The sequence below is a fragment of the Danio rerio genome, chromosome 22 (assembly GCF_052040795.2).
Source record: "Danio rerio strain M-AB ecotype USA chromosome 22, GRCz13ab, whole genome shotgun sequence".
Lineage (NCBI taxonomy): Eukaryota > Metazoa > Chordata > Actinopteri > Cypriniformes > Danionidae > Danio > Danio rerio.
The window spans coordinates 5,700,808-5,727,500 of record NC_141042.1 but is presented as its reverse complement, the minus strand read 5'-3'; the positions used below and the strand labels follow the sequence as shown (position 1 = coordinate 5,727,500).

The window sequence follows — 26,693 nt, the reverse complement described above, 5'->3', positions numbered from 1 at the left end:
TATCTTTGTCATGATGACAGTAAATAATATTCGACTACATATTTTTCAAGACACTTCTATACAGCTTAAAGTGACATTTAAAGGCTTAACTAGGTTAATTAGAGTAACTAAGCAGGTTAGGGTAATTAGGCAAGTTACTGTATAATGATGGTTTGTTCTGTAGACTATTAGAAAAAATACAGCTAATAATATTGTCCTTAAAACGGCTTTTAAAAAATTTTAAAAAAAGAAGATAAAAATCAAAGGGGGGCTAATTATTCTGCCTTTAACTGTATGTGAAAAGGCCTAAATACATGCAAGACCATTCCACTATTTTGCTCTCCAACTAGCCCGTCTCGTTTATGCATGTAAACTCATAAACAAACACCTGAGATTGGTTCATGAAATGATTGGCGAGTACTGATCGAGTCACAAAATGTGATTACCGGCCGATACCGATCTCCAGCCGATCGATCGGAGCATCCCTAATATAAAATATGATATATAGAAAATAATAATAAATAGAATATTATTATTAAACTTTAATCATTCATTCATTCATTCATTTTCTTGTCGGCTTAGTCCCTTTGTTAATCCGGGGTCCCCACAGCAGAATGAACCGCCAACTTATCCAGCAAGTTTTTACGCAGCGGACGCCCTTCCAGCCGCAACCCATCTCTGGGAAACATCCACAGACACATACACACACACACACTCATACACTAGGGACAATTTAGCCTACCCAATTTACTTGTACCGCATGTCTTTGGACTGCAGGGGAAACCGGAGCACCCGGAGGAAACCCACGCGAAGGCAGGGAGAACATGCAAACTCCACACAGAAATGCCAACTAAGCCGAGGTTCGAACCAGCGACCTTCTTGCTGTGAAGCGACAGCACTACCTACTGCGCCACTGCCTCGCCTAAACTTTAATCAGTTTATATAAATTTTATAATATAAACATAATTCTTTGTTGGGGTACTTTAGCTTAAAATGAAAGGTTTAAAAGCAGTTACAGTAAAAAAATACACACACACAAACATATATAGAAACACATATACACACATACATAATTAAAAATAGAATGAAAACCAAATAAATGCCTTGATATTTAATGTGCAGATGTGTTTGAAATGGATTTAAGCCAACTTGGAGCATAATCCCGACAACTGAAACACAATCAAACATCATGAAACGCTAAACATGTTGTGATGTTTCCTAAGCTGTAAATGACCAAGCCCTACTTCCAGACTTCTCATTCAGTGGTTCCCTTTCAAAGCTGCGTCAGAGCACATATGGTGCAACAAAAAAAGCTTTGTGGGCCGCCCTCTCAACCTGACAATAACTCTTTAAAACGGAGACTGAGAAAGAAAGAAGAGAGAGAGAGAGAGTAAATAGGGCAGGGATGCCCAACCATCTCACACTCCTGCCAACCTGAATTTCCTATGACTGAGTCGACATCCATCAGCAAGAATCAACTTCCTGTTGACGTCTGCAAGTCACTGAAAAGTTTCTCAATGTCAACCAATCACCTCGAGTGTGCTGCATTCACTGACATCTTACATATTGATCACACTCCCCCATTTTGTAAGCTCACCTGGAGAGTATGCCAACGAGGACCGTTCCCAAACTAGCAAATTTGAGGATTTTTTTTCTATATTGGGATTAACGCTAATTATTTTTATTTATATTCAATTTGGAGTGACCCAAAACCCAAAGATTTTGCTTTGATGTTGACAATGCATCTGTTCAACACAAAGACTGGCCTGTTGAATGTCAAGTGGTGCTCTCTCTCATGATGCTAACCAAAAGAACAACTTGAAAAACCACCAACGCGAACACATGACACGCGAAAAAGTCTCCTTTTTTTGCTTCCTGTCAAGTTTCTGTTCTTGCTTGTGATGGGGTTTTTCCATGACTGTTGAGTGGCAGTAGGAGGACAGAAGAAGACCAAAATCCTAATGTCCAGACATGGATGACCACAACCCCATTGGTTTATTTTCCTCTCTCCCAAAGACAATAATGAGTTATAGAGACTGTACAGTGTGTGTTTCGACTTTATGATGCTAATATGTGGCCATAAACTTCAATGTGACCATAAACACATCCCATTGTGGGTCGGAATTATGGCATTGGACCATACAATGGAGCACAATGCAACAAGTAGGAGACTCCAGCTGGTTTTATATCAATGTATGAAGCACAGATTGTGTAGATCACACAACCATCGTAGGCAAATGAGCTCAGATTTACGTGTAATGCGATAAACAATGAGAGTGAGGCGGGAAATGAATAGCTAATGAAAAGTTACATTGTACGATTGTAACAAAAGCTCAATCCGGGAAGTTCGGTCAATTTTATTCGCGTTTATTTTGTGTATACCGAATTTTAAGTCAATAATAACGTGACTTATAGTCACTTTTAAGCGTGGCCGCTATTTTTTCGTGTTTACATACAATTAGCTTTGATCGGAAATGTTGTTTGGCTTTTTGAAACAAAAGCTTTTCGCTTCTAGCTACCCGGAAAGTTTCACATCAAACATCAAAACAAATGAATGAAATAACAATCAAACAGCCGTTGATCTTACCGTGGTGTGTTTATATTGCGCCAAACGAAGCGTCTCATCTTTAATAAGTTAGTAAATGTAACTGTCCGTTCGTCTCCGAGTGTTTGTTTGCAACGTTTTGCTTGTTTTTGGCCACTCCGCCTCTTCATCCAGTAGCTCGCCTCTTCGTTAAACTCATCCAGACAGGTTTATTTCCACCCCGGAGACCTCTTTAAAAAAACACCACACACAGATATGAGCCCGGAGAGGACACACGGACATGCTGAATGTGATCTGTGTGTGAGCTTTGTGCTGTAGATCTGTGCGAACACACGGTGAGGAAAACTTCTCGTTGCTATAAATGCTAAACAGCGGCGTCTGGCGGATGAAAGGGGAACTGCAGCACTGAAACAGCGCTTTTGTTCGTTTATTCTTGTTACTTCATGCATTTTAGTTGCTTATTTTAACATTGCTTTTTGGTAATATCACCTATTTTTAAATAGTAGTTATAAATACTTGATGATATTCACTTTGTGTCAGGTTAAATACTAAATTTAATGTTTCATTATTATTCATTTGTCATTACAAACAAGTAGTGTAAACAAAACTGGAATCCTCGTTTCTGTGTATAACAAGAGGTTTTGGATATAGATTACGGTTTTAAGAGCTGTTGGACTCGTAAAAGTGTGCAAATAGCAAATCCTTGTGGTTATAAACGAGTAGTGCAGGTTGTCTCGGAAAAACTCAACTGTAATACATTTAACTGCAGCTAGATGTCAGTATGATTTCACATACTGAACTATGCCTAAAGTGTCAGTCCAGCGATTAGCATAATTGATTAAAGGATTGAATATGTTTTAAGAATTGCCTACATTTACACTATTTATGAATGTATTTTCACTAACTAATTCTTAAATCAATGTCAACTCATCTCTGAAGTTACAAATGGAAGTAGTCAACATGTCCTGCTTTGAAGTTGTTTGAAGGTCTCTGAATCTTTTCAGTTTGAAGACATATATATATAGTTATACTGACTGATTTATTGATTTTAACCAAGTATTATCATATCATATGCATGCTTTAGCGCATTGCTAGCACAATTACAGCACTTTGTTATGTTTTGGTAAGTTGCTAACAAGTTGTTAGCATGCTTATTATGTTTTAATATGTTGTAACAAGTTGTTAAAGTTTTAATATGATCATACCCTGTATATTAGGTTTTACTACATTATGTAAGCATGTTTTTATTTAAATTGGTAGCATGTTTTTAGCTTTAAAAGATTTTAACATGCATTGCTAACATTAATTAGCACGAGGGTAGCCTTTTCGAACACATTGATCATCCTGTAGCCTGATTTAAAAGACAGAGAGCATCTTTTCTGGATAAATTAACACAGCTAATATGCTAATATCTAACAAACTGCACACATTATGACATTTTAACATATATATAACATTGTGTAACTCATCACTAACACATTTTAACACATATTGTTTTATTTTTTTAGCATGGCTGAGCACACAGAGAGCATGCTCCTTGGTTATAATAGCTAATTGTTAATATGTTTCTAGCATGATTGAAGACTGTTAACATTCTTCCAACTACTTAGATTTTTTGTTTTTAGATTTTAGTACATCAGCTTATTGCTAATATATTGTAACCAACAAAATTCAACTTAGTATGGTTTAAGAATTTAGATTTTTTTAATGTGGGCTACGCAGTGGTGCAGTAGGTAGTGCTGTCGCCTCACAGCAAGAAAGTCGCCAGTTCGAGCCTCGGCTGGGTCAGTTAGCGTTTCTGTGTGGAGTTTGCATGTTCTCCCTGCATTCAGGTGCTCCGGTTTCCCCCACAGTCCAAATACATGCGGTTCAGGTGAATTGAATAGGTTTAATTGTCCGTAGAGTGTGAGTGTGAATGAGTGTGTATGGATGTTTCCCACATATGGGTTACAGCTAGAAGGTCATCCAATGCGTAACACATATGCTTGATAAGTTGGCGGTTCATTCCGCTGTGGCGACCCTGGATTAATAAAAGGACCAAGCCGAAAAGAGAATGAATGAATGTTTTTATGTTTTTTAATAACATTTAACATCTAGAACGTTTAAAACACATTGCTAACATTTTAGCTTGTTGCTAGCTTATTGCTAACATATTTGAGCACATGGCAAACATATTTCAGCATAGCATGATTTTACACTACTAAAGGGTTAACAAGCTACTGGAATGGATTAGCATGCTTTAACACAAAACTTTTTTTTTTTCTAGCATGACTGAGAACACTAAAGACTAAAGTTTTGGGTCATTAGCACATTAATAATATATTTCCAGCACTATTAAACACTACTAAAAGTTTAAGGCATTGCTGACATGATGCTAGAAAGTTGTTAGCTTGATTTAACATGCTGCTAATGTTTTAGCATGTTTCTAACATACTTTAGCACATGATCATCCTTAAAATATTCTATGGTTTTACTACATTAACAATGGTTTGACCATGGTGTTTGTAGTGAACCTGTGGTTTCACAAATAGTAATAAACATGCAAAATGTGCTTGATTAGACATTTTATTGCTTGGAAATATTAGCATTTTAGTTTAAATGAGATTTTTGAGTCTCATTTGGGCATCTCAAAAATGTAAATCTAAATATTTTTACCCCCAAGTTTGATTTTCAATTTTGTGAAAACCATAAGATTAATCAGTTACAACAAATAGTCACTAAAGCCATATCAATCTGAAGATCTGAACCAAATTTGGAGGCTGTAACTTGAGAGGAGGAGGAGTTTGAGTCAGAAATGTTGTTCTTTAAACAGCACACCAGATTGTTGGCTTTCCCACGCCAACATAAATATGGCAATGATGTGATGCAATCATGATGCAACATAAAACCCTTATAGTTGAATTTCCTATTCCTCCACATTCCGTCTCTGGACATTCATAAACCACATTAAAACACAATTTAGTCATTTAAAGCATGTTCCATTTGAGTCAATCTGCATCCTAGCATTTATTTTTGTATTTGACCCAGCTAATGGGACATTTTCAGTACATTCCTTAACGTTCCTGTGTAACACCGTGTCCAAACAACATGTAACAAGATTCCAACGACAAGCAATTTGGCCGTCTGCACCAAAAGCAATGTGACTTGACAAAAACATTTAAATACCCCAATAAAATGGTGAAGGCTTTTATTCATTCATTTTCTTCTCAGCTTAGTCCCTTTATTAATCCGGGGTCACCACAGCGGAATGAACCGCCAACTTATTCAGCAAGTTTTTACGCAGCGAATGCCCTTCAAGCCGCAACCCATCTCTGTATACACACACACACTCATACACTACGGACAATTTAGCCTACCCAATTCACCTGTACCGCATGTCTTTGGACTGTGGGGGAAACCGGAGCACCCGGAGGAAACCCACGCGAACACAGGGAGAACATGAAAACTCCACACAGAAACACCAACTTAGCCGAGAATCGAACCAGCGACCTTCTTGCTGTGAGGCAAACGTGCTACCCACTTCGCCACTGCATCGCCGTGAAGGCTTTTAATCTAATGAATACATATTCACACATGCTTTAACATTATTAATAAGCTACTGAGTGACTGTTTTGCACTGAATCTCAGTTCTGACTTTCATTTTCAAGTCGTCTGTTATTATGTTTTCAAGATCTGAGGTGAAAAATTTGCTGCTGTCTTCAGTAGTATGACAATAAATGTCATGTAAAATGGTGTTCAAACTTATATCGGCAGCATTTAACACTCAATAAAGCCCACAATCAGTACCTGAGGTGATTTTTGTTATGGGTCAATGCTAAAAAAGACAAAGTTGGGATGATATGGAGGACGCAAATAAAAAAAGAAAGTAGTGATTTAGAACTTTTCTTTGACCTGTATTTAATTGCACACAATACAACAAACAGTAGCTATGTTTCCATTCACCTATTTTATGCGCATTTTGCATGCCATGATGCGAATAAATTTTGAAAATGCGCATAAAAAACTGTCAGACATATAAAAGGATTACTTATGCACATCACCTCAAAAACAGAGGAGAATGACCCTGAAACGCACAGCATTAGGTAAGAGATGACAGCCGTCTGTGCTATCTGGGGCTGCTTATTGATCATAAATGTATTGTTTTCACTTTTGCGCCATGAGAACACCGCGATTCATTTGACAACTGTTTGATATGTGAATATAATTCAGTAAAAAGAATGCTAGAACCGTATGAGCACCGGCAAGAGCTTTCATTTGAGCTATAACTTGTACATGTGTCATATAAAAAAATATGAAAATAAACCAATGTTCAATACCTAGCTCGGGTATCCAAAATACTGTATATTTAAGTGTAAATAACTTTTATACAGTAGAATAAAAGACAAACTGATGCATATGTGCATAAAATATAGATTCTACACTTTCAAACGACACCACTTAAGGGGGTCTGGTGCAACGCTAGCCCTTTAAATCTGAAAGCGAAAGTTTAACTGGTTAATATAACATAAGGCTAAGAACATGGCCATAACCAAATAACAAAAACACCTGAAAACTATTCCAAGAATATTGAAAAACTATCATTGTGTAATTTAAAGGAACCTTAAAAGGATTTTTTATACAAGTTAAAATGATAGCTGATCATTTGCTGTTGAGATTTTTTTTCCATAAGTCAGAGTCTCCCCTAAAACTGTAAACAACTTTAATTTCTGCTTGCGTGATCATGTATAACGGTGACCCAATTTTGCTTTTTTAGCTCGTGTGGCTTTCTGTGATCACACATTTGTATTTTTGGTGCGAGTGAGCATCGGGAGGGCGTCGGCAACTGTGAAGGGCGTTGTGTCTTACCTCAGGATGTGGTAGTTTCAGTCTTCCCTCCTTTATCATTTACCGGATGAGAGTCAAAAACAGTCTAAATGAAAAATAGAAACTCTAAAATAAATTCCTTTCCAGGGGAAATGATGCATGCACAAACAGGGACCAAATCACTTCATGTTCTCACTCTCGGCTGAAAACAAACAGAGCGTCAAATGTGCGATTAGTTTCTAATGATGTGTAGATTATAAAACAATGATAGAAGAGTGGGCAACATGGTGGCTCAGTGGTTAGCACTGTTGCCTCACAGCAAAAAGGTCACTGGTTTAAGTCTTGGCTGGGTCAGTTGGCATTTCTGTGTGGAGTTTGCATGTTCTCCTTGTGTTGGTGTGGGTGAGTGCTTTGGTTTCCTCCACAGTGCACACACATTTGATATAGATGAACTGAACAAACTAAATTGATCGTAGTGACTGTATGGGTGTTTCCCAGTACTGGGTTGCATCTGGAAGGGCATCCGCTACCTTAAGACATATGCCGATATAGTTGGCAGTTAATCCCGAGAGAATATACAGTCTGTATGATATAAACATTATGTCTATGGTAGGTCCCCATAAAGATAGCTGTTCAAGTATGTATGTATGTGTGTACACATTGTATTCTTGATGTTGCGGGAACCAAATATTCACAGAAGTATCGCAATATTATGCAAATGTTTACCTTATGGGGACACTTTTGGTCCCCATAAGAAAACTGATCCATAAATTTCACAGAAAAAAAAATATTTTGAATATGTAACAATGCAAATTATCTGATCGGTTTTGGGAGAGAATACACAGTCTGTACGATATAGACATTATTACGTCTTCGGTAGGTCCCCATAAAGATAGCTCTACAAGTATATATATATATATATATATATATATATATATATATATATATATATATATATATATATATATATATGTGTGTGTGTGTGTGTGTGTGTGTGTGTGTGTGTGTGTGTGTGTGTGTGTGTGTGTGTGTGTGTATTCCTGACATTGCAGGGACCAAATATCCACACAAGTATAGCAATATCATGTAAATTTTGACCTTGTGGGGACATTTTTTGGCCTCCATGAGGAAAATAACTGGTAAATTACAAAGAACAAAGTATTTTGAATATGTAAAAATGCTAATTGCTTGATTGGTGGAGAGAGAGAACATACAATCTGCACAATATAAACATTATTACGTCTAGGTCCCTGTAAGGATAGCTATACAAGGATATGTATGTATGTGTGTACGAAGTGTATTCCTAATGTTGCGGGTACCAAATATTCACACAAGAATAGCAATATCATGTAAATTTTGACTTTGTGGGGACATTTTTCGGTCCCTACAAGTAAAACGACTCATAAATCACACATAAAAAATATTTCGAATATGTAAAAATGCAGATTGTTTGATTGGTGGAGGGAGAAAAAATACAGTCTGTGCGATATAAACGTTATTACGTCTATGGTAGGTCCCCATAAAGATTGCTATACGAGTGTGTGTGTGTGTGTACACATTGTATTCCTGATGTTGCGGAGACCAAATATCGACACAAGTTAACAACATAATGTAAGTTTTGACCTTGTGGGGACATTCTTTTGGTCCCCATGAGGAAAACGACTCATAAATGACACAGAAAAAATACTTTGAATATGTAATAATGCATGTTGTTTGATTGGTGGAGGGAGAGAATATACAGTTTGTGTGATATAAACATTATTACATCTATGGTAGGTCCCAATAAAGTTAGCTCTACAAGTATATATGTGTGTGTGGGTGTGGGTGTGTGTGTGTTTGTGTGTGTGTGTGTGTGTGTGTGTTTGCATTGTATTCCTGATGCTGTGTGGACCAAATATCCACACAAGTTTAACAATACAATGTAAACTTTGACCTTGTGCGGACACTTTTTAGTCCCCATAAGGATTATGACTTGTAAATCACACAGAACAAAGTATTTTAATTATGTAAAAATGCAAATTGATTGATTCGTGGAGGGAGAGAATATACCGTTTGTGTAATATAAACATTATTATGTCTATGGTAGGTCCCCATAAAGATAGCTCCACAAGTATATGTGTGTGTATGTGTTTTCTACCCAGCTGGATGAGGTGAACCGAAAACAGTAAAGGGAGGAGGCCGCTTTTACTAGGTCATCAGGGCTTCCTGTTTGCTGACTGGCTTCTGCGAAACATCAGCTAAAGCAACATCAGAGCTGTTGTAAGAATATTGGCGGAGCATCGGTTGTATTTAAAGGGACTTGTGAAATGTTTTCATCTCAGCAACACGTGTGCGGTGGAAAGTGGCACAATGACTTCCTGTAGTAGCATTAAATAGATTCTTATTGTCTATTTGATGTGATTAAAATGTATTTAGTGCACTTTTAAGATGCCAAAAATAATAAATGCACAGTAAAAAAAAAAGAAGTAATTTTTACGGTTTATTTCCGACTGCTGGGGTGCTGAAAAAAAAAACGTAAAAATAATGGCCATTAAAATACAGAAATATACCGTAAAATAAAGAAGATTAAATTACTAAAATTTCCTTAAATTAAAATTTCTTTTACGGTAAATTTCTGTAATTTAACGGCTGTTATTTTACGTTAAATCGTAAAATTCAGAATTTTTTTTACAGTTCATTTCATTTTCTTGTCGGCTTAGTCTCTTTATTAATCTGGGGTCGCCACAACGAAATGAACTGCCAAATTATCCAGCACATGTTTTACACAGTGGATGTCCTTCCAGCTGCAACCCATCTCCGGGAAACATCCATACACACTCATACACTACGGACAATTTAGCCTACCCAATTCACCTGTATCGCATGTCTTTGGACTGTAGGGGGCAAACCCGAGCACCCGGAGGAAACCCACAAGAACGTGGGGAGAACATGCAAACTCCACAAAGATATGCCAACTGACCCAGCCAAGGCTCGAACCAGCGACCTTCTTTAGATGGAATATATATAAATTTAGATATTTAAATCAAAAATATATTTATTAGTTTTATATGACCTTCATTTCCATATCCGCATCGTCATTTATGATACATATTTCACTTTTATTAGTCTTTGTCATGTTGACAGTACGTAATATTTTCCAAAATACTTGTATTCAGCTTAAAATGCAATTTAAAGGGTTGATTAGGGTAATTAAGGTTAATTAGGCAAGTCATTGGACAACAGTGTCTATTCTGTAGCCAATTGGGAAAATATATACTTATTAATAATTAAATTTTAATAATAATAATTATTAATAATTAATAATATTGACCTAAGCAGTTTTTACATACAGTTTAAGTCAGAATTATTAGCCACCCTTTTTTTTCTTTTTTTTTTCTTTTTTTAAATATTTCCCAAATTATGTTTAACAGAGCAAGGAAATTTACACAGTATGTCTGATAATATTTTTTCTTCTGGAGAAAGTCTTATTTGTTTTATTTTGGCTAGAATAAAAGCAGTTTTAAATTTTTTAAACACCATTTTAAGGACAAAATTATTAGCCCTTTTAATAATAATTTAGGTGGGCTAATAATTCTGACTTCACCTCTATGTTTATATAATCAGCCAAATTCAAAGAAATCAGACATTTTCCAGCAGAAAAAAAATTATAGTAAATACTTTTAAAGAAAAATGTCATTGCCCTGTAAATATCACTATTAAAAGGAATTATAAACAGCATATGAATGCATTTGTGCAAATGCAGTTCACTCTGACGCCTGATCTTCCCCGATAGGTGCTGGATTGATTGCATACCATGCAACTTGACTTCTTTCTCATGGCAGTCCATGATTTGTACACATTCTAGGAAGGTGTCACAATTGTGCATTTTATAAATGTAGAAACTGAGAGTTGATGCTTTCTCCATTGGGTGTGTCGAATATCTGCAAGAAGGCTTCCTTCCTTGTCAGCGCGAGGTATATAATCATTCAGAGAGCCAGCGCTCGTGCTTTCTGCACCAGAGCATGGCTCAATACCAAAAACCACAGCATCACTAATAAAGAGGTGAGTCGAGATGCATCACTTAGCAAAATATGACACTGGATGTAAAACGCTTTTAAATGACGTGCTATATAGTTATTTATGAGCTAATTTGAACATAAATTTTTTTATTTTACATTACATACAGTACTTTTATATTAATTTGGGTATTAGTTTATCAATTTCATCATTTATCAATGGCTTTGCATTGAAGTTTCACATTAAAAGCAGCAATTCTTTAATTATTAACTGATTAATTGCAGTTACTGTTTTGCATGATCACGCATTAGCTCTTTAAACACGCCGCACACTTAAATCCCCTGAAAACCACAAGTGGAGAAGTGAAACTAGAGATATTTAAATGCTCTTTGCACGTGGCGAGGAAAAAAAAACTTCGGTTAAGCGCAAGATATCTTGTCTGATGTCTAATATATCATTTATCTATATATACTGTACATATATAACAACACATTTCAGAATTATGAACTATTCTGGGATATATTTTGAGGGCAGTGGTTAAAAATCTGGCAACTAGTCACCGCAAATAGCAGTTTCTCATATGACACCATTGTGCACTTGAGCAAGACGCTTGGTGCCAACGGGACTGTCCCGGTATTGTGAAGTCAATTTGAATGCAAGATGAACTTGAACAACTCTAATGTCATAATGTTAGTAGCCCAGCTTGCTAAATTGATGATTTTACTGCCATAATCAAGTACACCCTCAAAAAAACAAGGGTGGTACCTCAAGATATGAAAGCTAAATGGTACTTGGGAGAAACTGGAGTGGTACCCCAAGATACGAAAACGAAACGGTGCTAATATTGGTTTTAATATTGGACAAAAACCTGACAAATGTTTGAAATTCAACATCTGTCATAATATTAGTAGTGCAGCTTGCTAAATTGTTCATTTTATTGCCATAATCAAGTACACCCTCAAAAAAAAGGGATGAGGATGTTACGGAAGTGGTAACCCAAGATACGAAAGCGAAAAGGTGCTAATATTGGTTGTAAAATGTACTTTTAGAGTACTAATATGTGCATTAGGGAACTATTGTATACCTTTAAGGACAGGGGTTACAAGTCTTGGTCTCTGTTTGGAAGTTTCTAGTAATCCCAGAGACATTGCTTATCTTTGTTCAGGTGTGTTTAACTGGAAATGAAGCTAAACTCTTTAAGGCTTCCACACTCTTAACCGCAAAAGTTGAATTTACTACAACATTTAGTGGGAACTTGATGCCTAAAACCCACAAGATTTCACAGTGGCACAGTTATCACATTGGCTTTAGATGTGGGAACCATAGTAGAATATTGCACTTCAACCCACTTGCACACTCTTCACCACTTCATATCCTCAATTACACAATGTTAATAAAGGTACAGAAGCTGTCAGTGGGGCAGTATCTTTTCAAAAGGTGCATATTTGTTGTAAGAATATTGGCGGAGCATCGGTTGTATTTAAAGGGACTTGTGAAATGTTTTCATCTCAGCAACACGTGTGCGGTGGAAAGTGGCACAATGACTTCCTGTAGTAGCATTAAATAGATTCTTATTGTCTATTTGATGTGATTAAAATGTATTTAGTGCACTTATAAGATGGCAAAAACAATAAATGCACAGTAAAAAAAAAAAAATCCGTAATTTTTACGGTTTATTTCCGACAGCTGGGGTGCTGAAAAAAATAAAAATAATGGCCGTTAAAATACAGAAATATACCGTAAAATAAAGAAGATTAAATTACTAAAATTTCCTTAAAATAAAATTTTGGTAAATTTTTGTAATTTAATCTCCTTTCTTTTACGGTAAATTTCTGTAATTTAACGGCTGTTATTTTACAATAAATCATAAAATTACGGATTTTTTTTTTACAGTTCATTTCATTTTCTTGTTGGCTTAGTCCCTTTATTAATCTGGGGTTGCCATGCCAGAATAAACTGCCAAATTATCCAGCACGTTTTACACAGTGGATGCCCTTCCAGCTGCAACCCATCACTGGGAAACATCCACACACACTCATACACTACGGACAATTTAGCCTACCCAATTCACCTGTACCGCATGTCATGAAGGTTCCATAATGCTACCTCAAAGGTACTTTTTTAGGTACATTTGCGGACTAATATGCATCTATGAGGTACCACTGTGGACTCTTTGGGTACAAATATGTCTCTTTTAAAAAAGGCAATGCCACAGTGACATCTCCTATACTTTTATTTCTGAGAGTGCATTAGGGAACTCTTATGTACCTTCTTGGGCAGGGGTTACAAGTCTTGGTCACTGCCTGGAAGTTTTTAGTAACCCCAGAGACTTTGATTTACTTTCTTCAGGTGTGTTTACCTGGGATTTGAGCTAAACTCTTTAAAACTTCCACACTCTTAACCCCAAAAGTTGAATTTACTAAACTTTTAATCTAAATCCACGAGATTTCACACAAGGTGTAACAGCCTTTGATGAATTAATATTGAACTTAAGGTCCTACATAGTTCGATGTTAAATCAACTTGTTTAGACGCTCGTTCACCTTACAGTATGTAAAAGCTTTGAGTAGTTTAAGGCACTGGTCATTTAAGTTAACTCTATGGGTTAAGAGTACAGAATCAGGATCTGACATCCCTCATTTCAAGAGTTCACACTTAGATATTGCTTGATGATAATAGCAGGTTTGGCATGCTGTCCCAGGAGAGAACCCTGAGCTCGGAGATAGTTGAGCCCAGGGCTCCCGCCTGGTCAATGAGCATGTGAGGGGGGTACAAGACTAGGAAGCTCTCGAGAGCTCATATTGGTAAAGGAGGAAAGGAGGAGATGGGGTAGATGGGAGGATTCGTCTAAAAATGAAGATGAGGGAAAAATGTTAGTCTGGCTATTAATAGAGAGTTTGGAATAATCCGATTGGCTTACTAATGATTACAGATGAGACCCCAGCTGCGATCAATCATATCTAGTGTTCCCCTCGAAATTAACCTGCGGTAAGCTTGGTGAACTCTGACCTGCGAAATCACATCACTTGACTGCATGAGACCAATCAAGGATCAAAACATAACATCTCTGGACAGAAATTTAAAACATGGAGCAATCGCTCGGTTTTTTAAATGCCTAATACGCTTGTTTAATCCCGCCCCTTTTCGCAGCGCCGCACGACAGAATATCGCATGCTCAAACTCTAATGTGACCGCAGCTTTAGTTTGTGAAACTTCACTTAGTCGTATGTTAGCATTGGTACACTTACACTGTTGTGTTCCTTTAACATGCTGTTGGAGAACCTTTAATATGTATGAAACCTTTACATTACACATAGTAGGTTTCTTTAAATGTTGATGGCTGTTGAAAGGTTGATTCTGACTGGCTAAAAATCACTGATAAAGTAGTTCCGGCAGGTTTCGAGGGCATTACAGCTCCATATCATGAATGATTTCAGTTATTTCACAGCTACAAAATCACAACAGAAGGCTTTGAATGAGGTGTGTAAGGAACTAGTTCTACACAGGATCAATTTGAGGACAAAAACCAGACAAATGTTGAAAACTCAACATCTATGTCATAATGTTAGTAGTGCAGCTTGCTAAATTGTTCCTTTTATTGCCATAATCAAGTACACCTTCAAAAAAAAGGGATGAGGATGTCACGGAAGTGGTACCCCAAGATACGAAAGCGAAACGGTGCTAATATTGGTTGTAAAATGTACTTTTAGAGTACTAATATGTGCATTAGGGAACTATTGTATACCTTTTAGGACAGGGGTTACTAGTCTTGGTCTCTGTTTGGAAGTTTCTAGTAATCCCAGAGACTTTACTTATCTTTGTTCAGGTGTGTTTAACTGGAAATGAAGCTAAACTCTTTAAGGCTTCCACACTCTTGACCACAAAAGTTGAATGTACTAGAACATTTAGTGGGAACTTGATGCCTAAAACCCACAAGATTTCACAGTGGCACAGTTATCACATTGGCTTTAGATGTGGGAACCATAGTAGAATATTGCACTTCAATCCACTTGCACACTCTTCACCACTTCATATCCTCAATTACACAATGTTGTCACACTGAGAAGAAACAGTTTTTTAGGGAACCCACTATTGTTCTTCTATGACATTGCTTTGAAACAAACTCTTCAGATCCTTTAAGACTTGCAGGACTCAGTTGACTAACATGCTCTGTTCTCTATCAGGTTATCCCAAGAGGGAAAGGATATTCAGGACTCATCCCTAAGGACTCGGAGTCTGATTGCCTGGAGTCCAATTGTGTCAAATCTCTGAATTGACCCCAGCGAGATTCAACTCCACATTTACACCATGGAAGTCCTGCGTTCCTTCAGCTCCGCCTCATCCTGTCCCGACGTCTACAACTGGACCAGCAACAGCCTCATCCTGGAGCACTACAACTACACAGGACGCCTCCACCACCGCAAGCCCTCAAAGAAAAGCGTGAGCGCTGTCACCGTTCTGTTCCTGTGCTTCAGCGTCTTCATCATCCTGGAGAACCTCATGGTGCTCCTAGCCGTGCTGTTTCGGGTGCGTCTGCGCCACCGTTGGATATTCATCTGCATTGCCAACATTGCACTGAGTGACTTGTTGACGGGAACTTCATACGTGGTCAACATCTGCATGTCCGGCGAACAAACCTTCAGGCTAACCCCAATTCTCTGGCTATTCCGAGAAGGACTTTTATTTGTAGCTCTAGCGGCATCCATCTTTAGCCTTCTCTTGATCGCTGTAGAGCGATACGCGACTATGATGAAACCCGTCCACCAGAAAACCGCAACAAAGACCTACCGAGTCTACATCATGATGCTGTTATGCTGGATAACGGCGTTTATAATCGGATTCCTTCCACTTATGGGCTGGAACTGCGTTTGCGATCTCAGAAGTTGCTCGACACTTCTTCCGCTCTACTCCAAGAGCTACATCTTGTTCGCATTGGTCATCTTCTTCATAATTTTGCTCACAATCGGCGTACTCTATTTTGCAATCTATTGCCATGTACGAAGTAGCACTGAAACGATATCCGCACGCAGTCGCAAGCGTTCGCTACGCCTCCTGAAAGCCGTCATTTCAATTGTTGGGGTCTTCATGGTATGCTGGGGTCCACTGTTCATCCTCTTATTAGTGGATTTCTTTTGTTACTCTCGAAGCTGCAGCCCTCTTTTCAATCCCGAATGGGTCATTGCGTTAGCCGTACTCAACTCCGCCATGAATCCGCTCATTTATTCATTCGGCAGTCTGGAGCTTCGCAAAGCCATCGCGACGCTACTGTGTTGCAGTTGTCTGAAGGCAGGATTGTGCGATCCCAAAACCTTCATGTCCAAGGAGACCTCCAGCACCTCAGGGAGTCGACACAGCAGCTTGCGCAACAGCTTCAGCAAGGTGCGAAACCTGAGCACGAGTCCTCCGCCCGAACCGAAGAACGGCAAAAAAACACGCCTCAGCTCCACCACTTCTTGTTTATCTGCGTCAAGCGGTTAGCAGGGAGTTTCACCTTCGCCACAGAAACTGCACCTCCTCTAACAAACATTGTGGTGTTGTAGATTGTAGATGCTGATGATGGACAAATCGTGCAGAAAGGACTAAAAGTGAGCAGCCAAGCAAGAATAAATATAAAAAAGACAAAAAAAATGATAATAACGTAACTTGAATGCATTTCTGTACATTTGCGTTGAACGCAAAGCAATCAGAACTGTAACCTACTCAAAGAGAAACTGCCTTTCATTGTTTTCTACAAGACTGTAAAAGTAATATGTGTAACTTAAAAGATTTAAAAAAGTATATTTTCATATTCTATTAAAAGGGAAATGTTTGTTTTGTACATGAAACTGTTTTAAAGATTTTGTAAGCGGATGCACTGTTGAAATGTTGGCAAGAAATAAAATGCATTGATTTTTTTTATGGAGGTCTTAATCAATATCCTTCATTGAGCACAAGAGGGCGAACGCATACAGACACCTCAAGTACTGCGTTAGGTATTTTCTATACAGAAATGGTTATGCTTTATATGTACCGATTTGAAACTGTTTTAAAGTTTTTGTAAGCGGATGCACAGTGGTAATGTTGCAAAGGAAATAAAATGCATTGATTTTTTGCTTCGAGTCTCATCAATATCCTTCATTGAACACAAGAGGGCGACAACATACAGGCATCTGACGTGCTGCATTAGGTCTTTTCACTCCGATCACGTTCATTCATTTTCTTTTCGGCTTAGTCTCTTTATTAATCTGGGGTCGCCACCGCGGAATGAACCCTTATTAACCACATTACAGAATTTATTTATTTTTTTGCAGTCTACAAAAAAAAAAAAAACACAATATCAATAGTTTTCACATTTTTTTACCGTAACTAAGGGTAAACAAGAACATTCAAACACCCTCAGTCCCCCATCCCACCCCCAAGGAGGTGAATAAAAAAAACACTCACACTCATAACAACATTAGCACCTACAAGAATTGTCAAAGCAACTGAATAAATATACATAAAATATAAATAACACACGCACAAATTAATAAAAAAAATAAAATAAGAGAAAAAAAGAGTAAAGATCTTTCTTAAAAGATGAAAAAATCAGCGAAGAGGTGTGTTGTATTCCTGACAAAATTAATTAGAGGATCCCAGATATTATACAGTTTTTCAGTGGAACCTCTTGATGTAAACTTAATATTTTCAATATATAGAAAAGACATCAAATCTTCTAACCATGAGACATGAGAGGTTTAGAAGACTTCCAGTGTAATAAAATCCGTCTTCGGGCTATTAGTGGTGCAAAGGCTCGAACATTAGCATTCTTATTTGAAAGGTTGTCCAGCAAACCCGATACACCTAAAATAGCAATTAAATGGCATGGTTCAAGAGAAATTAAAAAATTGTAGAAAAAGTATCTAAGAAAGAACTTCACAAATTTTCCAACTTTGGACAAGATAAAAAAAGTGCGGGTATGATCAGCAGGAGCCAGAGATTACAACAAACATCCACGCCTGGGAATATCTTACTTAATTTGACATTCGTTAGGTGAATTCTATGGAGAACCTTAAATTGAATCAGACTCAGTCTGGCACAGGAAAAAGAGGAATTAACCCTCTCAGCAGCCATTTCCCACCATTCCTGATCCAAACCAAGTCCAAGTTCTTTCTCCCATTGATCCTTAAACTAAGAAAGAGAGGGCAAAGATTGTATAAACTAGATTTAGACCTGTGATTCTGAATTAAGCAGCCTGATCTCACGAGGAACTGTAAGTATATTACGTTTTGTCAGTTTAGTGGCTAATTCATACGAATGTGTACGAATTAGTTCAATAAATAAATCAGAAAAATGAAGGAGGCCTCCGTTACAGAAATCTTGATTAACTAATTTATTCTCCCTTAAGGGGTTTTTATTATGACCAGGTCATTTTCTGTCACTCATCAACTTCCATAGTAGGAAAAACAAATACTATGGAAGTCTATGGGTGCTTACAGCATTTTTCAAAATATCTCCTTTTATACTCAACAGAAGAAAGAAACTCAAAAAGGAACATTTTAAATAACGTAATGCAATATACTGTATAAAAATAGTCAAATAAGTAAAAAATATTTACATGACAAAACTTTGTTTTCCCTGGGTTGCGCTACAGGTAAATTGAATAAACTAAACTGGTCGTAGTGTATGAGTGTGAAAAAGTATGTTTGGATGTTTCCCAGGACTGGGTTGCAGCTGGAAGGGCATCAGCTGTGTGAAACATACGCTGGATAAGTTTGCGGTTCATTCCGCTGTGGCGACCCTGGAATAATAAATGGACTGAGCTGAAGGAAAATGAATGAATGAATTGACAAAACTTTACAACAGTAATATACAAAGATCCAGATTTTGAAATCCATCCAGCGTTCAAGAATCCACCAAAAACACAAAAGTGTACATTGGCAAATCACAGCCCTCCAAAAATAACAGGACAGACCTTTTTAAAACCGTCTGGATCCTCCAGACAGCTATTGGAAGAATGCACTGTGGATGGAAGAAATGAACATGGTCACAGATGATTTTAAAAGATGTGCACAAATCTGAGGTAACTTAATGGAAATACACATATGTGGCCCTGGATACAAAATCAGTATCATGCTGCATGGACATATTTCCATTTATACCCAATTTCAGATATTAAGATCTAAAATATATCAATTTAAGTTTTTGATTAGTGCATTCAGAAGTTAAAAGGTGATTTTTTTTATCAATATTTAGATTTTTTATTAACCTTCAGATCCCAAATAGTTGCATTTCTGCCAAAATACTGTTCAAATATTGTCATAAAAAGCACATACATCAATGGAAAGATCATTCCATCAAGATCAAAGAAAGTTAGATGATGTAGACCTATATAGATCTCAGTTTCCAAAAATGTACCATTAAGAATGGTTTTGTAGTCCAAGATTATATATTAGTATGTAATAGTCATGCACTTTAAGTCTTACAAACATAAACATTAAATCATGAACATTCCTAAATTCAAAATGTTACATTAAAAAGTACTTTAGGTTTATTTAATTATACATAAATGTTAAGAGAGGTGAAAAAGTATTAGCTAGGGCAGGGAAAAAAAACTTGTTTTCTTAACCCTTTAGGGCACAAATAGTTTAGAGTTCTTCAATCCGTTTTTCAGAAAACAACCCTTAATACCTAAAGCAAGAAATATTTTGTATACACACTTGAAAATCAGATTTATTTATTGGCTTGAGAGTTCCATGAATCTTTAACATTTATTAAAACGTTTTACATACAAGTTTCTTAATGAAAAGGATTATTCGGATGATTAAATGGTCATTTAGCTTAACTAAATGCTCCACGATAGGAATTGTTATGGCTTTTACTCTCCTTTCTTCATCTTTTTTAAGCAGCTTTGACACAATCTAGCCTTGGTTGTAAAAAGTGCTAAAGAAATAAAGCTAAAATTAACATTCAGGTTATTTCAGTATACAGACCTCTTCATTTAAATGTTCTTTGTAGAACCCAAAACGAGTCTTCTATTTTGAAACCTTAATACTAAAAGTGATAATGAATGTAGATTTTAAAAGATGCTTATTAATAATGTTTGTTTTGCATTTAACAATGTCATTTTAATAAATAAAAAAACTGAAACTATTTTTTTTTTAAAAACATATTCCATAACCTAAATAAAAGGTAACAACACTGAAAAACTGACAACAGTCACTGAAAAACTAACTGAAATAAAAAAGAAATGGCAATCAAGTTGGCAATTCAATCCAAACCAATCACACAGCAATGTTAACTTTTTTTTTAGAATATCTAGCAATCCCATAAATATATAAAAACACACATATAAATGTGTTTTAAACACTAAAAACTCCTTAGAAACGACCCAAAAAAATATGTACCAACCACCCAGAACACCTATATCAAAAACATTTAGGTAAAAGCACTCTAAAATCGTTGAAATCATTTGTATTCTCTACTGAAAAAAAAATCAGCTTAAACCAGCCTAGGCTGGTTGGCTGGTCAAAAAAGGCTTGTTTTAGAGGGGTTTTGGCCACTTGCCCAGCCTGGTCTTAGCTGGTCAGGCTGGGAGATGACCAGCTAAAACCAGCTTGACCAGCCTAGCCAGGCTGGGAGCCCAGCCAAAACCAGCCATGTCAAGCTTAAACCAGGCTGCTTTTAGCTGGTCATTTTCCAGCCTAACCAGCTAAGACCAGACTGGAAATCAGCCTGGAAGTGGCCAAAACCCCTCTAAAACAGGCTGGTCGACCTGCTAAACCCAGCCTACCAGCTTAGGCTGGTTTAGGCTGTTTTTTCCCATTAGGGTTTGCATATCTGCAGCATTGTTTTGCACTTAGCAATGCTATTTTACCAAACTAAAACTCAAACGAATGTTCAAAAACCACTTTCATTAACTTAAACAAAAGTTAGGCTATAATTCACAATAAATAAAAAATTAACAACAGCCACTGAAAAATTGACTAAAATAAAACAAAATCAATTATATTAGCAATCCAATACAAATTAATCACAGCAATGTTAACTTTTCAGAATTTCTTAGCAACCCCATAAATATATGAAAAACACACATAAATATGTTTAAAACATTAAAAACTTTATAAACTACCCAAAATATGGAGTATATACCACACATTAACACCCTACCCACAACATTAATTTAGATAAAAACATTCTAAAATCGTTTTTCCTAGCAGGTACACGAGCAGCAACTTGTAAACACAAAAATGCTAAGCTATAGCTAACTGTTCATGCAGATTAGCCTTAGTTTTTACACCGCAGACGCGTTCCTAAGATAAATTAAGTTTACTCTACGACTGTATGACATCTCAGTTGAATCATTGATGTATGTTTTTTTCCGCTTAAAAGAGGTCATAAAGGGTTGACCGCGTTTGCGTGCAGACAAACCGTCCCGCCCAAAGTGCGTGATAGCCGCGCGTCGCCTCAGGTGCTCTTCAGACAGGGAATGAAGAAGTTTTCCGAGGGTCTTCAGATGAATGCAGTCCAGCGGGTTTCAGCACATTTGCAGCTTGTTAGCTTGACTGCAATTCAGAGTTCATGTAAATGAATTCAACATTGCAATTAACTGAGAAATAAAGACAAACACAGTGTTCTCATTGTCTAGTATCTTATTTAATTAAGTAAAACATGTTGTTTTGGCGTTCGTGGAAGAAAAAAAAATCTCCATAAATCAAACACAAAGAACAGATTAGTGTTCCCAGCTTATTACGTTGATTTGCATGTAATGTCTCTGCGTGATATGAATTTGGCTCAGGGCGTATGATTGCTGAACAATAAATTAAGCATGTGTTTATGGTTATTCAGTTGCTACATGATTTAACTTGAGAAATGCTTGCGAGGATAATGTTAAAGGGGTAGTTCACACAAAACTGAAAATTCTGTCATCATTTATCTAGTGTTTGCTTTTTCCAAGTCTAAATGAGTTTCTTTCATTTGTTTCACAGAAAAGAATAAATGTTGAAGCTGGAAATCACTGACTTCCATTGTTCTTTCCTACTATGAAAAGTCAATGCTTACCAGTTTTTAACAGGATTTTAAAAAGTGTCATAGACACTTAGCAACTGCATAGCGACATTCTAAAAAGTATCAAAAACACCTTAGCAACTGCATAGCGACATTCCAAAAAGTGTCAAAAGCACTATAGCAACTGCATAGCCACATTCTAAAAAGTGTCAAAAGCACCATAGCAACTGCATAGCGACATTCTAAAAAGTATCAAAAGCACCATAGAAACTGCATAGCGACATTCTGAAAAGTATCAAAAAGACCTTAACAACTGCATAGCGACATTCTTAAAAGTATCAAAAGTAGCATAGCAACTGCATAGCGACATTCTAAAAAGTATCAAAAACACCTTAGCAACTGCATAGCGACATTCCAAAAAGTGTCAAAAGCACTATAGCAACTGCATAGCCACATTCTAAAAAGTATCAAAAGCACCATAACAACCGTATAGCGACATTCTAAAAAGCATCAAAAGCACCATAGCGACTGCATAGCGACATTCTAAAAAGTATCAAAAACACCTTAGCAACCACATAGCTACATTCTAAAAAGTGTCAACACCTTAGCAACTGCGTAGTGACATTCTAAAAAGTGTCAAAAACACCTTAGCAACCACATAGCGACATTCTAAAAAATGTCAAAAACACCTTGGCAATCAGATAACGACATTCAAAAAGTATCCAAAACACCTTAGCAACCGCATAGCGACATTCTAAAAAGTGTCAAAAACACCTTAGCAACCGCATTGCGACATTCTGAAAAGTATCAAAAACACTTTAGCAACTGCATTACGACATTCTAAAAAGTATCAAAAGCACCATAGCAACTGCATAGCGACATTCTAAAAAGTATCAAAACACGTTAGCAACTGCATAGCGACATTCTAAAAAGTGTCAAAAACACCTTATCAACCGCACAACGACATTCTAAATAGTATTAAAAATACCTTAGCAACTGCATAGCAACATTCTAAATAGTATTTAAAACACCTTAGCAACTGCATAGCGACATTCTAAAAAGTATCAAAACACGTTAGCAACTGCATAGCGACATTCTAAAAAGTGTCAAAAACACCTTATCAACCGCACAACGACATTCTAAATAGTATTAAAAATACCTTAGCAACTGCATAGCAACATTCTAAATAGTATTTAAAACACCTTAGCAACTGCATAGCGACATTCTAAAAAGTATCAAAACACGTTAGCAACTGCATAGCGATATTCTAAAAAGTGTCAAAAACACCTTTTCAACCGCACAACGACATTCTAAATAGTATTAAAAATACCTTAGCAACCGCATAGCAACATTCTAAATAGTATTTAAAACACCTTAGCAACTGCATAGCGACATTCTAAAAAGTATCAAAAGCACCATAGCAACCGCATGACGACATTCTAAAAAGGGTCAAAAACACCTTAGCAGCCGCATAGTAACATTCTAAAAAGTATCAACAGAAGAAACTCATAAAGGGGTAAACTGTGTAAACTGACAGGGGGTTGGGGGGGTTAACTCTCTCTTTAACACATCATCTAACTCAGAAAACTACTGCTAGTTAGCATTGTCTGATTGGAGGAAAGTAAAACATGCTGCGCTCTTATTGGAGGAGAGTTAAGCGTGCTGCTTGTTGGTTGGATGATTTTAACATATACTTTTAAGCTGATTGGTGAACGCTATCTGTGGCCTCACAGGCATTCATGTGGTGTCAACATGTCTTCAAATTGTATTTTAATAAATACATCACAACCACTTACATTCAGCACAGATGTGAAATCCTGTATGCGCTGGATGCTGACCCAGAAGGACTTACGGATGCCCGGCACTGTGGGTTTCTTCACACGGCTTTGCTGCTTTATTACACAGCTGGTCTTGTTCAAGTTAAACCAATTATAAAGCACACAGCTCTGGTCCGGACCGCAAACACACTGACTACATGGTGGCGCAGGGAACAAAACAATATCAAACAACTTAAGGAGGCCACGTCACGAAATCTGGTCAGTCTCTGAGCGCACGATAAAAGGACTCTGACATTGCTGTGAAACTAAAATAAGAGGCTTTCGGCTTTCATCCCCGCAGCTCCTTGCCACTGATGCATTTATGACCTGTAATTGTTTCTGAGCGGTGCAAATCTTTCCAAGTAGCTGTCAATGCTGCGGACTGAGAATGGTTCAAGTAAGGCCGCAGGACCCGCAGAATGGAAACTTAGCTATATGGATGCTATACATGCTAAAAGACAACGTGCTATATATTGTTTGCAGCATTTTTACATGGCAAGGTTATTTTAGTTGATGGAAACTAAAACTATTGGTCAAAAACTATTATTGTTAACTGAAATAAAATAAATTAATTAATAAAAGAATAAATTAAAAACTAATCCAAACCAATCCAAACCAATCACACAGCAATATTCTAAACTTTAATTTCTTACCAACCCCATAATTATATGGAAAAACCTGTACATCAGTGTATTTAAAATACTAAGAATTCGAGAATCTACCCAACAATATGTACTAACCAATCAGAACACACTAGCGACATCCTAAAAACTATTTCAAACACCCTAGCAACCGCATAGCAACATCAAAAATCCCCACGCAACAGCTTAGCCATCTCATAGCAGCATGCTAAAAATATTCAAAACATCCTAGCGAACACATGGCAATATCCTAAAAATTATTCTGAAGACCCTAGCAACTGCATAGCAACACGCTAAAAGTTATTTAGAATACTCTAACAACTACAACACCACGGCAACATTTATAAAAGCTCACAGAACACCCTAACAACATTCTAAAAAGTATTGAGAACACCTTAGCAGCCTCATAGTAACATTCTAAAAAGTATTGAGAACACCTTAGCAACCTCACAGCTACATTTTAGAATCAAAAGCACATTTGCACCAGCATAGAAACATTCTAAAAAGCATCAAAATCACATTAGCAACTGCATAATGACATTCTAAAAAAGTGTTTAAAAAAACACCTTAGCAACTACATAGCGACATTTTAAAAAGTATCAAAAACACCTTGGCAACTGCATAGCGACGTTCTAAAAAGTATCAAAAACACCTTGGCAACTGCATAGCGACGTTCTAAAAAGTATCAAAAACACCGTAGCCACCGCATAGCGACATTTTAAAAAGTATCAAAACACCTTAGCAACCACATAACATTCTAAATAGTAATAAAAGACCTTAGCGATCACATAGTGCCATTCTAAAAAGTATTAAAAACATCTTAGCAACTGCATAGCGACATTCTAAATAGTATCAAAAGACCTTAGCGACCACATAGTGACATTCTAAAAAGTATTAAAAACACCTTAGCAACTGCATAGCGACATTCGAAAAAGTATCAAAACACTTTAGCAACTGCATAGCGACATTCTAAATAGTATCAAAAGACCTTAGCGACCAAATAGTGACATTCTAAAAAGTATTAAAAACACCTTAGCAACTGCATAGCGACATTCTAAATAGTATCAAAAGACCTTAGCGACCACATAGTGACATTCTAAAAAGTATTAAAAACACCTTAGCAACTGCATAGCGACATTCGAAAAAGTATCAAAACACTTTAGCAACTGCATAGCGAAATTTTAAAAAGTATCAAAACATGTTAGCAACTGCATAGCGACATTCTAAAAAGTGTAAAAAACACCTTATCAACCGCATAACAACATTCTAAATAGTATTAAAAATACCTTAGCAACCGCATAGCGACATTCTAAATAGTATTTAAAACACCTTAGCAACTGCATAGCGACATTCTAAAAAGTTGAGAACACCTTAGCAACTGCATAGCAACATTCTAAAAGGTATTGAGAACACCTTAGCAACTGGACAGCTACATTCTAGAATCAAGAACACATTGGCAACAGCATAGGGACAATTATTCTGAAGACTCTAGCAACTGCATAGCAACATGCTAAAAGTTAGTTTGGATACTATAACGCAGGGGTGGCGAACCTGTTTGGCATGATGAGCCAAAAAAAAACTTTATCACTGCAAAGAGCCACACAACAGATGTGCAAACAACAGTTTATCTGTCACAATAACTTATACACCTAATTATATAACGCAATAGTTTTCATGGATTTAAATTAGCCTACCTCGTTTTACTTGACTCAGTGGGACACCTGACATTCCTTGGTTTCCACAATCTTTTTCAGGTCTGGCTCGTATTCAGTTGTGGCTACTCGTAGTAACTCTTTCACATGTGTGTCAGTAAGAACAGAGCGATGCTTTGATTTCACTAGTTTCAGTGTAAAATCCCATTCAGATAAAAATGTCCTGCCCTCATCTTCGTATTTACGCTTAGCTGTACGCTTTCCTGACTCTGCCATGACGATTGATATTAACTAAC

At 36.9% G+C, this 26,693-nt stretch overlaps 2 protein-coding genes and 1 long non-coding RNA gene across 54 annotated transcripts in view; 1 reads left to right on the top strand and 2 right to left on the bottom strand.

Moving 5' to 3' along the window:
* myo9bl (myosin IXb-like) overlaps positions 1-2,866 on the bottom strand; it is a 99,188-nt gene extending 96,322 nt beyond the window's left edge. For 49 of the 50 annotated variants that reach the window (XR_015521007.1, XR_015521008.1, XR_015521002.1 and 46 more), the window contains exon 1: positions 2,567-2,838. The gene's annotated coding sequence lies outside the window, so the exon portion shown is untranslated. 50 annotated transcript variants of the gene reach the window in all.
* Positions 1,874-17,420, top strand: s1pr4 (sphingosine-1-phosphate receptor 4). 3 transcript variants are annotated; one of them, XM_087302514.1, is made up of 3 exons: positions 1,874-2,142; positions 11,100-11,368; positions 15,507-17,420. In XM_087302514.1, the coding sequence occupies exon 3, from the start codon at positions 15,631-15,633 to the stop codon at positions 16,798-16,800; it is 1,170 nt and encodes a 389-aa protein (XP_087158640.1). In that variant the 5' UTR covers positions 1,874-2,142; positions 11,100-11,368; positions 15,507-15,630; the 3' UTR covers positions 16,801-17,420.
* Positions 17,421-17,653: 233 nt separating this feature from the next.
* Positions 17,654-25,861, bottom strand: LOC147838364 (uncharacterized). The gene is made up of 3 exons (XR_015521649.1): positions 23,670-25,861; positions 21,140-23,155; positions 17,654-20,992 (listed from the first exon to the last, which is right to left on the bottom strand). It is a non-coding gene; the product is annotated as an uncharacterized LOC147838364 (long non-coding RNA).
* Positions 25,862-26,693: the final 832 nt, after the last annotated feature.